The 15307-nt window shown below is 35.8% G+C and overlaps 1 protein-coding gene across 1 annotated transcript; it reads left to right on the top strand.

Annotated features, from left to right (window-relative positions):
* Positions 1–3354: 3354 nt before the first annotated feature.
* LOC111890198 (phytoene synthase 2, chloroplastic) lies at positions 3355–5197 on the top strand. The gene is made up of 6 exons (XM_023886351.3): positions 3355–3692; positions 3775–3825; positions 3914–4086; positions 4161–4396; positions 4637–4829; positions 4932–5197. Exons 1-6 carry the CDS (start codon positions 3395–3397, stop codon positions 5094–5096), a joined length of 1116 nt encoding a protein of 371 aa, XP_023742119.1. The 5' UTR covers positions 3355–3394; the 3' UTR covers positions 5097–5197.
* The last annotated feature ends 10110 nt before the right edge of the window (positions 5198–15307 follow it).

Here is a 15307-nt window from a genome sequence, read left to right as displayed (position 1 = left end):
CGACCCTCCACCAGTCAAGCAAACGGTGGGTGTGAGTGTACACCCATTAAGCGTCATTTTATAGGCAGCAACCTTATAACCACCTTATAGACCGGTTTCGTAAATAAGGCCTACTAACGGTAAGACTAGCATTTTAATTATACATACATACATACATACATACATACATATATATATATATATATATACATATATATATATATATATATATATATATATATATATATATATATATATATTCATTAAGCTTGTAATAATATAATAGTATAAGGTTGAATTTTAAACTTGTAAAACTCTAAGGGTTTGAAATTTAAATCATTCAAAATTAAACTTTTAATCACAAAACTTAAATTTCAAAACTTGAGGGCAAGATTTGAATATTTCAAAACACAAGGGATCAAATAACAAATAATTTAAATTAAACAATTAATTTCATAATTATCTATATTTGACCTAATCTTATTTTAGTCATAAGATAATTACCAAATAGCTTTAAATAATCCATTTTTATCATATAAACAACTAATATTCAAAAGATTTGAAATTATCTATTGTTTTGGCAGGGATAATCATAAAAATATAATAAAATTCGGATTTTATCTTCAAAAAATGATTTAGGCATTAATCCCATGACAAAACAGCAACTAAATCCCGAAATATCCTCTGCCTGACGCACAAACTCGCCGAGTCTAGATACTGACTCACCGAGTTGAGTTGGGCAGATGCAAGAAAAACGATTTTCAGCAAGCAAACAGTTAAAGCATTACATACAATTGAAACCAATCATGGATCTGATACCACTGATGGGTTTTATGCATAAGAACAATCATATGTGCTCATACAAACCTTAATGCTTGGATCTAGGTTTCTCTATTGTACATGCTTTGAATCCAAGAATTACAATCCTAGATCTATCATATATAATTTGAAATTAACAACATGAAAACATATCTAAGTGTTTACCTCTATCAAATAGCTTGAAATCCTTGTATTCTTCTTATTCTTGAGCTTAGAGTCATAATTGTAACTCCTCTAATGGTTCACAAACCCCACAAGCAAAAGGCAATATGAGAGAGGGTGAGAGATGCTAAAATCGGCCCTAGGGTTCTCTTGGAATCAGGTTTAGCCGATTTTCATAGCCTAGTGGTCTTATTTATACTTGCAGACTACTAGGGTTTCAGTCTAAACCCTAATGGACAGCTTAGCCACCAAGCAACCCAAAGAACCTTCTGGAATAAGGCCTTGGACGAAAATATGATGGATCCCCATCATAATTTCGTTTCCCCTTAAGTCCGTTAGGTTTCCTTAGCCCAAAACTTAACTATCATACAGTTGACAGTTTATACCCCTTTATTTAATTAATCTCTTTTAGTCACCAAATTAATTCCTAATTAATTTATGACCAATATTAATTAAATAAATATGATTTCTCCTTTAATATATTAATAAACCATAATATTCTCTCTCTCTCCTTAAATTACATTGTCAAGTTGCTTTGGTGAAGGCAACCCAAAAGGACCATGCACAACCGGGTCAAGTACATACCAAATATAGTTACGGGCTTAAACACTAATCCAACAAATAGTAGAGGCTCTAGATTCATGGCCTTTTCAACTCCAGATGAGGCTTCTCAAAAGTTCAGATTTCATGGCAATGGCCAATTTCAGCGGCCTATGTGTATGAGTGTGTTTTAGGAAAAAAAAACTTCAAGAAGAAAACGTGAAACTAGGATGCTAAAATAAACAAGTCAATGGAGACATGATGTTATTTCCAACATATATTCTCTTTGACGTGTAACTATGTTTTAAATTCAAAATGCATAGTACCTTCGACAAAAAAAAAAGTTTAATTAGATGTAGAAGGATAAATGATCATGTGTGTTTTTTATGTTGTGGTCATTTTAGGGATAACATTCTACTTTTGTCCAACGAGACTTTATCCAACTAATTTTCAAATGAAAATATGAGGTTTATTACGTCTACCTGCTGCAACTTCATTATTATTCATATATACACTTAAGTAGGTTTTTTCGTTCTTCTTTCATGTCCCAATGTTTTTGGATTCAGTAATGTGTGTGTTGGCCTTTTCTCTTTAAGTTTTTGGTGTTACGAAAAAGGAAAAGCAGCCGAGTGTGCACATTATCTTTCAAAAATCATATTGAGTTCAAAATTTTCTAGATTGACTCTTTAACACGTGACATTTTTCTATGATTTCTACCTTTTTTATAACAAATCAACTTTAATTCAAATTTTGAAAATAAAAATCGTATCGTAATAACATTTTCGAAATATATGATGTCTATCTTTCAAAAATTATATTGAATCTCTCAGATTTTAATGTATCCAAATAAATTAGGGATACATTCTCCTAATTACCTTCTTTATTTTTATTTTTTTGTCTCTATAATAATTTTTAACATACCCACTAAAGCAATGATACATTCTTCTAATTACCTTTTTTATTTATTATTTTTTTATCTATATAATAAGTTTAAACATATTAAGTGTGGTTTCCATAGGTTATAACCTAATATTAATTATAAGAGAAATTAAATATTCTTCTAATTTTTCTTCCTACTTATCTTTTTACCCATGTTAAATGGTGACAGGTGTCAAATTTTAAAAAAATAATAATATTTTAAGACATTTTTAATCATTTCACATAGTTAGCAAAATAAGTAAGAAGAAAAATAAAAGGATATTTAATTTCTCTAATTATAAATACAACTTGGAATGTTTTACTAAGAAATTTGTAAGAGATTAAAATTACCATTTTGAGAGTTTGTTGTTTCAAAAAAGCATGCGTTTCCCATAAAAATAATAAATTGTCTTTGTCTTTTCCATTTTTCTTATAAATAGCATAAATTAGATGATGACAAAAACTACGTGAAAGCACCAAAGGGCAACAAAGGGAATCAAAGCTTACAAAGATCCTTAATTCGGTTACGCATATAAAGACATTTTCCTTCATCCAATAAACCCAAAAACTCAACTACTGATGTGATACATTACTTAAAAGTAAAAATTGGAATAATCATGACATAAAACAAAATTTTTAAGAATATAACAAGTTGATTCTTGTCGATATTTGCTATTGTTCGATTTGTCATATACAAGTAGTAGTCATTGCCGGCATTTCCAAGTCCATCAAGTATTATTAAAAGAGATCGAGACTACAGTAACCCACACAGATATAATCAAGAAAACCCAATGCCATTATAAAATTCTTTGTAGTGTTCGAATGATAGAGACATTGAAAAGGTGATAAGTTCTATATATACATGTCATCCTATATATATGTTGAGTATACCATAAGAGGGTTCATTCAAAGACATTTCTTGGAGATTATCCCACGAAAAAATATCGATCTTTTGAAAAGACATTGAGACTTTCAAATGTCGTCTGCGGTTTGCACTGTAGGATCAGTTATCAACAATGCCCGAAACTTGAATCGAGAGTTCACGATAACAGCTAGGGTTGTAGCACCGAAGAGACCAACTTTGCCTGAATTATCGTTGAAAGGCATTCCTCACACTGATCTTCATGTCCGAGAGATCGTTCAAAGACAGTTGTACACACGACACAGCGATCATAATCTTTGCAGAAAACCCGAGTTCAATCCTGAGTTTCTTGAAGATGCCTATGATCGGTGTAGAGATATATGTGCTGAATATGCCAAGACTTTCTATCTAGGTGCGATTCTTGATTCTAAAAAATTTCTAAAGTGGAAACTTTTGTAGATTTGGTGCCAATTGTGTGCTTTGAAATTTGACAGGAACCAGACTTATGACTGAAGAAAGACAGAAAGCAGTATGGGCTATATATGGTAAGTGCATGCATGAAAACCTAATTTATCAAATCATTTTCATGTAGGTGTGTTGTTATAAAGATCAAAAACATAACTTGATCTACAGTTTGGTGCAGGAGAACAGATGAACTCGTTGATGGCCCTAACGCCACACACATGAGTGCTACTGTTCTTGACAGATGGGAAGAGAGACTTGAAGATCTCTTTAATGGCCGACCCTTTGACATGCTTGATGCTGCCCTCACAGACACCGTTCAAAAGTTCCCACTAGACATCAAGGTAATACCCTAATCACTACAATCAGCTTTAAAGTTTATAAGCTTCATACGTCTAAGTAATTTTTTGGTTTTCAGCCGTTCAGAGATATGATCGAGGGAATGAGGATGGACACCAAGAAAAGTCGCTATGAAAATTATCAAGAACTTTACCTATATTGCTACTATGTTGCTGGAACAGTTGCTCTGATGACTGTTCCTGTCATGGGTATCTCTCCGGAATCATCATCACATGCATCAAGCATCTATAATTCTGCTCTCAGTCTTGGCATCGGAAATCAGCTCACGAATATCCTTAGAGATGTAGGAGAAGAGTAAGTTTTCTACATTGTTGATGTTCCACATCAACTAGACACATTCTCATATGCATGCTCTATACATTTTCGAGATAGATTATATATCTTCTCTCCTATAGTATTAGAGCCGAGGTCTATAGCATAGTCTATCAAGAGCTTGTTGGAGTCTCAAATAGGCTGGACAAAGTTTCATCAGCCTCTACACATATTAGAGTCTACCTTTTATCTTGTTCTTAATTACATTTCATTTTGTTTCAGTGCATTAAGAGGTAGAGTGTATCTTCCTCAAGATGAGCTAGCCCAATATGGGCTATGTGATGACGATGTTTACTCAAGAAGAGTGACTGATAACTGGAGAGAATTCATGAAAGGGCAGATTAATCGGGCTAGGTTTTACTTCAACCAAGCCGAAGAAGGAGCTTCCAAGCTTGACAAAGATAGCCGATGGCCGGTATGTTCATATTTAAATTTCAAATCTTTATTACTCGATTATTAATTATCCCAAAAAAGTAAATAAAAGTGTCTGCTTTTAATTCTGGTTTTGTGATTGCAGGTGTGGTCATCGTTGTTGTTGTATCGAACTATCTTGGATGCTATTGAGGAGAATGATTATGATAACTTGACAAAAAGAGCTTATGTCGGTAGGACTAAGAAACTTCTCATGTTACCTTTATCGTACACAAGATCTGTATCAATGCCCGGCTTCGCCTTCCATTAGATTTTAGGGTTGTACATTCGTGTCAATGGGATATAGATACATGTCTTTCCAGTTATACTGTTTGAGCATAAACTGTATATTTGGTCACAAGGATCTTAATTTCGATACATAGAATGTCCTTGTGAGTCGTTTTTGTATACATACAATTAAAGAATCTGTCCTACAGAACTTTTAAATGGATGAACTCTAAACGGCAATACGTTTGGCAGTTTTTAGTAGTTTTGGGGGTAATATTTCATTGTTTATTTTTATTTTTTTCGGGGCAGAAGTGAAAATAACCCAAATAACTAAAAACGGAGAAAAATGTGGCATCACTCCAAACAGCTTTTAGCTCAATGGCATGGTGTTGGTGTTGCCCTCATCCACAAATGGTTTAGGTTATTAAATTTGTTGGCTTGAGAAAAGGCTTGAAAAGTCCACCATCATAGACAGGGCCGGCCGCGAGATTAACGAGGTCTGAGCAATTTAACAAAAAATAGGTCCTAAAACATGAATGACTTAAAATTTAGGCAAAAAAATTATAATTTTTTGTATTCATTAGCAAAATGGATTCAATACAAGTTCATTCAAATAATATACAAAAAAGATATTTTCTTCCACTTAAAAATATTAACCTTCTAATATTCATTCTAATAAACTTTTCAATAGCTTTCTCTCAATCTTCATCAAAACTAATCCATAATTCGTTCTTGAGTCGATATAGTTCATAGGTAGAACTTCAATTTTCAAATTTAGTATAGATCATAGGTACAACTTCAATATGCAAATCTATAAGTAGCTTCTTGGTTTTTGATTCAATTCTAGAAACAATAATCTTTGATTTTCTTGTAATAAAACTGTAAAAATCCAGAAATAAAATCAAGAAGTTACATTATCAGGAAAAAAAAAACTTTGATTTGCTTTTAATAAAATAATCAGAAATCAGAAAGACACTTCAAAAAAATCTGAAATCAAAATTTTGTAAAACCCAGTAGTTGATTGACAGTTAAAGGATCATTGGTTCGATGCATCTAGATTCAAGAAGATACGAATCATAAAGAAAGAACACTGATTTACTTCTTCTAAATCATAAACTTATCAAAAATAACATTAAAAACAAACTTAATAGGAAAAATAACAGATTTTAAATTAATTGTACCTTCAAAAATATGAAATTAATTTCCTTTTCCTTATGATTTTCGAAACTGATTCCACTGTGCCTTCTGATTTTGGAAATCGATTTGCTTGTATCTTTAAGAAAAAACCAAATTTAAAGTTAAAAAATTGAATCTGTATAAAAAATGAACCAGAAAAAACAAAAAATCAGAAATTCCTTACCTTCTGATTTCGAATCCTCAAGCATGATTAATTTTGGAGCTTCTAAATTCTGATTTTCGAGAAGAAACTAGAACGATTGATAGGATACAACAATTAAAACTGATTTTCGAGAAGACATAAGAAATTGGTAGGTTTGTAAGAACCGAAAGCAACTTATTTGCCTATGAAAACTAACAATAAGCCCATTGATTGGAGACGATTCACTAGACATTATTAACTTGTTCCCCATGCGTAAGCTTAATCAGCAAACAAGAAATCGAAGAGTTTTTTTTCTTTTCCCAAGTTTCAGATTTCCCGCTCACTCCCTGCTATTGCGTCTTGTATCTGACAACTTAGGGTGTTTGGCTTAGCTTTTCACAGCCAAAAGTTTTTTTTGTAAAAGAAAAAAAAACAAAAAGATGTTTGGCAAACTAATAACTTTTGGAGTTTTAATACAAGAAAAAGCAACTTTTTGGAAAAGTCAGGAAATCCTGACTTTTTGTAACTTTTCGGAAAAGTTCTTTTGAGTTTTTAAAAGCTAAGCCAAACACCCCCTTAGATTGTAAAACCTAATTTGATTTGGGCTAAAACCGACGATAGGCTATTCACGCTAAATATTTGTGGGTCCTATCATTCAGTGGACCCTGTTCATGGGCACTTGTTGAACTCCTCATGGGTCGGCTCTGAATATAGACAAATTTCAATCCAAGCTATCTTTATGGCACTATTAGAATCTGGACTTTCAGCGACGTAATCAACGACGGACTAAATCCCTAGCCAAATCAGCGACGGATTTCCGATGGATCAACAATGAAAAGTATATAAAGTGATAAATAATGAAATGCAACATTTAGCGAGGGATTACTGACGATTTAGCGAGGGATTAGATAGGCATTAGCGACGGAAATAATCCCTAGGTAATGTATTCTCGAAAATAAACCCTAGATCAGTCGCTATTATAATTTTCCACTTGCTTTTTCAGATCCCTCTCAAGGACTTTTCCCAAATTGAGTTCTAAAATTTTATTTACCCTGCTTCCCCCCTCTCCAAATATTTCTTAGGTTTTCTCATTCACGAAAATGTCCCGCCTCCTAACTATTTGTCTTCACATGATCACAATTAACATAAATAGTTTATTTATAACACTAATTAATTAATTAACGATTAACTAAATAATAGGTTTAGGTTATTAAATTTGTTGGCTTAAGAAAAGGCTTGAAAAGTCCACCATCATAGATAAATTTCAATCCAAGCTATTTTTATGGCACTACTAGAATTTGGACTTTCAGTGACGGAATCAACAACGGACTAAATCCCTAGCTAAATTAGCGACGGATTTCCAATAGGTCAACAACGGAAAGTATATAAAGTGATAAATAATGAAATGCAACATTTAGCGAGGGATTACCGACGGTTTAGCGAGGGATTAGATAGAGATTAACGACAGAAATAATCCCTAGGTAATGTCTTCTCGAAAATTAACCCTAGATCAGTCGTTATTATAATTTCTCGCTTTCTTTTTCGGTTCCCTTTCAAGGACTGTCTCCCAAATTGGGTTCTAAAAATTTTATTTTCCCCGCTTCCCCCCTCCCCAAATATTTCTTAGGTTTTCTCATTCACGAAAGTGTCCTGCTTCCCAACTCGAAGTTGTTTGTTTTTTCTGAGGCAAAATGTCTGCAGTCTGCGGACCACATCTGTAGACCTCTACAGTAGAAGAGGTGGACCAAACGTCTGCAGTCTGAAAAAAGAAGACTGTTTGTTTTTTTAATATCTGCGAGCTACTAAAATAAACTGAAATCTAAATAAACTGATTTTTTTAAACTTCAAAGTGATTTTTTAATATTTTTATGACTTTGTTATGAATAATTAACAAATCTAGATCAATTTTTATGTATTATTATATAAAAAATAAAAATAAAATTGTATGAATTAACATATATATTTGATAAAAACCAACAACTTTGGTTGCAAAGTTATAACTAAACATTATAATTATTGATCAAAGAATTTGATACGTAAATGGATGGAAATAAACTTTGATTTTTTCAATTAAATCCATTAAAAAAGTACCATAAATATTTTCTCAAGAAATTGACAATATTGTATTAAATAATGTTTTACAAAATTTGGCAAAAAAAATATAAGAATATATTATGATTATTTTCATATTTATATAAACAACTTCAATGACTATTATTGTAATAAATTTTTATTTATAAATTTATCAAAAATATCATGTTTGTATTGTCGAACGTTTTTTTTAAGTTTTGTAATTTTTTTTTCAAATTGTTTATCATTAATAAAGCTGCAAAAAATATAAACTAAAAAAAAAGTTGAAAAAAATAAAGATATATATGTTTTTTTAGGTTAGAAGATGTCTGAAGATGTTAGAAGACTCTGGTCCACATCTGCGCCAAGAAGAGGGCGCGCAGACATTTTTAGGAATGCGGTCTTCAAAAATAGTCTGTGAAGGCTAATGTTTGCGCGTGGTCTGCACAACGCAGACAGAAGAGGTCACGCAGATCTGCAGACAAAAAAAACAAACTCTACCAAACGTCTTCACACGAGCGCACCTCCCACTCCCGTTTAGGGTTCACAATTAGAGCACATACCATCTTCATTCATCTTAGTCTCGTATTCCGCTCCTGTCTTCGAATTTTGTTTATCAACCACCATGACAAGGTAATCTCGTTTACACCATTTTAGGTTTTTATTCTTCAGCAGGATAACATCTGGGTTTTTTTGGGTGTTTTAGCTATCTGAAGGATAAAACCTTCTCTTCATGTTCTGGTTCAAATGAGGTAAAAAATTCCTCCACTGTTTTACTTTTTTCTTTATACAGAGTATCAGATCTGGGTTGTTAGTGTTTTGACTATTTGAAGGATAACCCTATTCCCATGCCCTAATAATGAAATGATATTTATTTTACTTATGATTTATGGTTTTGTCTTTGTGATGTAGATGATAACTAAAGGTCGTATTTTCTATGAAGAAATAAATCATGTAAGAAGTAATAAAAAGCAACGAAGAAACCCATAAACATAACACCAAAAAGGTCCAATTCCACAAGTTAAGATCTAAATCTCTTGGCTATATAGATTAAAAAAATAAATAAAACAAGGATGTTGTTTTTCCGTTTGTTTTGGTTGGTGTTTGTCGAGAAATAAGGTATATAGTTTTTCCCATGTCTTCAAAATAAGGTATACGGTTTTTACATTATCTCAATTTGAATGAAGCCACTAACTTTATTTTTACGAATCTTAACTTTTTATGTTTGTGAAAGAGACTTTTGAATGTTTTTTTTATATTAATGCAGAAATATGGAATGATGTTGGTTAAAGTAATATGAAGATGGTTATGATGCTTAGGACTGCTTCGAGGAATACATCAAGAAAGATGAACAACTCTACAATTGTATGCATTTTCAATTCATTTATCCTTTCTAATGTTTGTTCTAGCTTCAAGTTCTTTTCCTTGTAGTGTATTGATGCAAAAAAGGTTGTGTGTTTTACTAGCTATGTGACTTGATAGAACATGGTTATGTATTCATATTGCACCTTTTCATGGGCTCTGGTATGCCTTATTATATTCACTAAAGGACCATCTTAAAATCATTTATGTGTTCATGTGTTAATTTATATATATATATATATATATATATATGGTTAGGTTATTTTGTTTTTACTAACTATTGTGTGTCAGAATGCACAGATCTGGACCATCGGATGGAATATAATCAAAGGTCATGATTTGAGGGTTTATGATAGTAGAATAGGATAGCATGTACCATATAATCACACAAATTTCAGCATAAGGGCATTTTAGTCAATTAGCCTATATTAAAAAAGGAAATTTTCGGATTTTTAGGGATGATTAATTCCTTTATTTTTTAAAAATCTGAATATTTTAAATTAATTCAAATTTAAAAATCCGATTTTATTCTGTCAAAATGATAGAATGCCAACCATAAACTAGTAAATGTATTTTTCGATTTTATTCTATCAGAATCACAGAATGCCAAACATAAACTAGTAAATACATTCCGAAAGAATACACAAATCAATTCTTGAACTAAATAATATAACAAATAATTACATTGTATGATTGTGATTCATTGAATAATAACAACATTCTGAAGAAAAAAATAAAAAAAACATCAAAATCTAACAAAAACACTAATCTATTCTGAAAGAATATTATTTTTAAGCAACACTTTATACATTGTAGCATAACACATTCTGGTATAATACACTCTTGTTCTATATGTTTTCTTCCTTCTCCACATCAATGTTAGCCTCTTCAAAACCTAAATCCACAAAGAAAAGATAATCAAGTTTCAAAAATTAAGCAACAATGCATTCTAATAAAATACAACAATAAATATTCTTATAGAATAAACTATTCTTGCAGAATGGTTTTGAATATTCTTAAAGAATTTGTAACATTAAAAAAATCATTTGTGGGGGATTGAATGATTCAACTCCACTAATACAAAACACAAACCCTGAACTCAATAAGATTTTCACTTGGGTCTTTTGGGAAGTCCTAATTTGATTGAATTTTTGTGTTCCTTTTCCTGTCAAATGAATTAAACCCAAACACTCATTTGGGTTCTACCAATCATTGTCAAACATCTAAAAAACCTGAGATACATTCTGCGTTTGACCTCTAATCACCGAACAATCTATCCTCCAACCTTTCTTTTCCTTCCGTCGCTCCTTACTGCCAAATCATTCCCACCTGATGTCGTTAAAGTCCTGATTTGTTTGAAACGATTCATCAAAAATGGAAGCTAGCAAGTAAAGATTAGCAAAAAGTGAGAAAAATCATATAATGTACCTTTTCCCAATTTGGATTCAAAATTACATCCATGGTGATTGTACCTTCCAGGATTAAAATCAAGAAAATGAAGATAAGGTGGAGGCATGAGGACCTTTGATAAAGCAGCGATGGTGGGGATCGTATTCATAAACTGAGATACCTTCTGTGTTTGACCTCTAATCACCGAACAATCTATCCTCCAACCTTTCTTTTCCTTCCGTCGATCCTTGCTGCCAAATCGTTCCCACCTGACGTCGCTGAAGTCCTGATTTGATTGAAATGATTCATCAAAAATGGAAGCTAGCAAGTAAAGATTGTTGAGGGGGAGGAGCTATTTCTATTGGAGAAAGGATGCAAAGAGGAACACAAGCCCTAGGTTGAAACAGATTGGTCGTTCGATGCAGACGATCATCGTTGGAGGAGGCGTATGTGATATGCTGTATAAGGTTATTAGGTCAAATATATTTACTTTATTTCCATAATTGTAGGATTTCAATTAAATTGTAACATCCGGACTCCCAGGTATTATTTTATTCTTTTATTTTTTTGGGTATTGTGAGGAGACTCGGTGAGTTGGAGTCTAAATTCGCCGAGTAGGATTGCGGTTTTGCATGCGGGTTCGCGTCTGGACTCGGCGAGTCCACGTTGTTTAATGAAACCCTGATTTCCAGGGTTTGAGACCTATTTAAAGGGCCTTATGGCCGTCATTTGCGGCCACTAACCCCAGAGAGAAACCCTAAAGAGATCTTGAGCATTTTGGGAGAGAGAGGAGGCCATTGTTAACCTTTGAAGCATTGTTTGGCAAGGCAAAGGAGGTTCTAGCTAAGAGGAAGCAAGGGAGGTGGACATCCTTTGAATTTGGAGCTCAGAGCATCACTTTGGAGGTAATATTTTGGCTCCCTTTCTGTTGTTATGATGAACATGGAGGTTTAGGGTTTCTTGACCCCCTTTGTTGGTTAGATTTGATGTCCATTTCATCCCTATTTGTGATGAGGCTTGGAATGGGATCCATAAAGGTCCAGAGAAGCTTTATTCCTCAAGCTTTATGAGGATTCATGGGAGTTTTGACCATGGGTTATGAAATATGGGGCTAACACATCATATAGGAGTAAATAGATGTTGTTTGAGCATCAAGGTTTGGACTTTACGTGATTATCATGCTTGGGGAGGCCAGATCTATGATTTAATGGAACAGATCTGACCTCAGAAGTGGTTTTGAGTTTATGCATGGCATGAACTCGCCGAGTCTGAAGAACAGACTCGGCGAGTAGTATGAAATTTGCCCGTAATCACTCAGTGAGTAGACTTGTCGAGTTGAGGGAACAACTCAGTGAGTCAGGGTGAGTCAGGGGGGCTGAGTTCAAGCCGGAACTCGCCGAGTTGTTCTTGAGACGCGGCGAGTTGAGTCGTGGTGGCCTCACGATTCATGCCAGGTGGAACTCGTCGAGTCAGGGAGGTACTCAGCGTGTCAAGAGAGGATCTAAGAGAGTCAGTGGACATGTGTAGACTCGCCGAGTCGCCCTAGTGCACTCGCCAAGTCCGGTCAAAGTTGACCTTTGACCTTGTTGACTTTTAGGGTTGAGTACAGTTGTATTTATGAGTGTATTACTTTATGTGATTAGGCGGAGGCTAGATCACACTTATTCCGAGTCAGATATTTATCGAGACATCGAGGTGAGTCTTCTCACTATACGTTACCTAGAGTGGTATATTGTGTAGACCAGAGGGTCCTATGTGTTATGTATGAGATTATGTGCTATGTGTTATGTGTATGTTGTATGTTGTTATAGACCAGACCGAAGGGTCCAACGATACAGACCAGGCCGGGGGGCCCAACGAGCTATAACCGGACCAGAGGGTCCAACGAGCTACGGGACTAGAGGGTCCCGCTGAGACACATCGACCGGAGGGTCGTATTATAGCCTTGAGTGGCGTATGTGTTGTATGCGGTATTTTGGGGAACTCACTAAGCATTTATGCTTACAGTTGTTGTGTGATGTGTTTCAGGTACCAGTGATGAGCGCGGGAAGGCGTCGGCATGATTCGTACACACTTGAGGAGTTTATGTTTTGGATTTTAGGGAGATGTTTTGTGATAAATACATTTGATACAATATGTTTGATGTTATTTTGTGAGTAAATGAATGTTTTGAAAATGAAAATTTTGTTTTAAAAATGTACGTTGTTACAAGTTGGTATCAGAGCCTTGGTTTGAGGGATTTGGATGCATCTTCGGGCGCATCTGAACTCAAACTAAGGATTTGAGAAAAAATTTGCTAATGAAGTAAAACTTTTGAGAAGAGTAAAAAGAGTTTTGAGACAAACAGAGCGGAGCCGTGTGTACGATCAGCCAGCGCCCGAACGGTGAATCCCCCAGAAGTACCCTTACATTATGTGTTATGATATATGTTATGTTATGCATACTAGAATAAGCTAGGTATACATATTAGGACTAGAGTGGCCTGATTTGTGATGCCTTAGCCTAGGATATTTCTGCTGCTGAGATGCTTGAGAGCGAGTAGATAGCAGTTAGGAGCTCATGAGAGTAGAGTACTTGTAATCCAAGATCCAAGGAGCAGGACTTGGAGTGAATACTAATGCGGTGTGGTCAGTAGTATTGGGCCCGTACTACTGAAGACACCGGATCAGTGGGCATTCCAAGTAAGAATCTTTTGGACAATGGAGGACAAGTAGGGTTGCGTCATCGAGTATGTGAATGCCCGATTGAGTCTCTGATAAATTTTTGTTGTATTTGAGAGGCATCATGGTTGGGACTCGACACACACCTGAGAGCAGTGGTGTCAGCGACGAGGAGATCTGTCGATTGATTCATTAGGAGGTGGCAGCTGCCATCCGGGCGGAGATTCCTGAGATGTTTGGGGACATCAAGACCAAATTGATTGAGACTTTTGATGAGCGGTATGCGGCGCTGACTGAGGCTGCTGCAGCTGCAGCTACTGCTGCTGTTGCTGCTGCCAGACCTCAGGGGAGTAACTCGTTGTTGTTCCGGGAGTTCAGCAACATGAAGCCACCAGAGTTCGATGGGACGCAGGACCCGATTGCCACTATAAGGTGGATTTCCGACATCGAGGGATATTTCTATACGTGTTCTTGTCCAGAGCACTTGAGGGTTCGGTTCGCTTTGAACCAGCTCCGTCTGGGAGCGAAGGATTGGTGGAAGTTCGTGACGGCGAACTTCACTTTGGCTGAGATTTCCGAGGTGACCTGGGAGAGTTTCACCACCATGTTCAGAGATGAGTATGTTCCCCCTGGTGGAGAGGGAACAGTTGATCCAGGAGTTCTTGACCCTCAAGCAGGGTACCGATTCTGTGATGGTGATCACCAGGAAGTTTCATGAGAGGGCGATGTTTTCCCTGAGCAGGTGTCTTCTGAGCAGGCTCGCATGAGCCGTTATCTGGGTGTTCTGAGGAGGGATATTCGGGAGTTCGTGGCGAACTCGACATACCGGACATTTGCTGAGCTTCAGGCAAATGCCCTGAAGAGGGAGATAGAGTTGGAGACTCAGGCCAGGGAGGAGGCCGAGTCACAGAGGGTGGATCGGCGACCGGTTCAGTCCCAGCCAGCAGATAAGCGGGCTAGACCCGCTGATTCGAGATCTGGAGAAGCGAAGGGCCGCACTTGTGGGAAGTGCGGTAAGAGCCACGAGGGTTCATGCAGGGCAGGGGTGTGCTACAAGTGTGGGAAGGAAGGGAATATCGCGAGGGATTGCCCCAAGGGATTTTCGGTTTGCTTCCATTGCAACCAGACCAGCCATCGGAAGGCCAAGTGCCCACAGCTTCTTCAAGGATCCGCGCAGGGATTTGCACCTGCTGCTAGGACTACCGAGGTTCGGCCGATGAAGGCCGAGGCCCCAAAGGCTCGTGGGAGAGCATTTCAGTTGACGGTGGAGGAGGTCCGCGCGGCGCCCGATGTTGTGGCTGGTATGTATCCTCTTTCATATTTTATTTGAGTTGACTTTTATGCTTATATGATCATATGCGTAGGTACTTTTCTTGTGAATTATGTGACTGCTTTGGTGTTATTTGACTCGGGTGTGAGTCGGTCGTTTGTTTCCATAGCATTTAGTCAGCATAT

Source organism: Lactuca sativa, chromosome 6 (genome assembly GCF_002870075.4).
Source record: "Lactuca sativa cultivar Salinas chromosome 6, Lsat_Salinas_v11, whole genome shotgun sequence".
NCBI lineage: Eukaryota > Viridiplantae > Streptophyta > Magnoliopsida > Asterales > Asteraceae > Lactuca > Lactuca sativa.
Note: the sequence above shows the minus strand (reverse complement) of the source record. Positions and strands in the feature narration are given on the sequence as shown.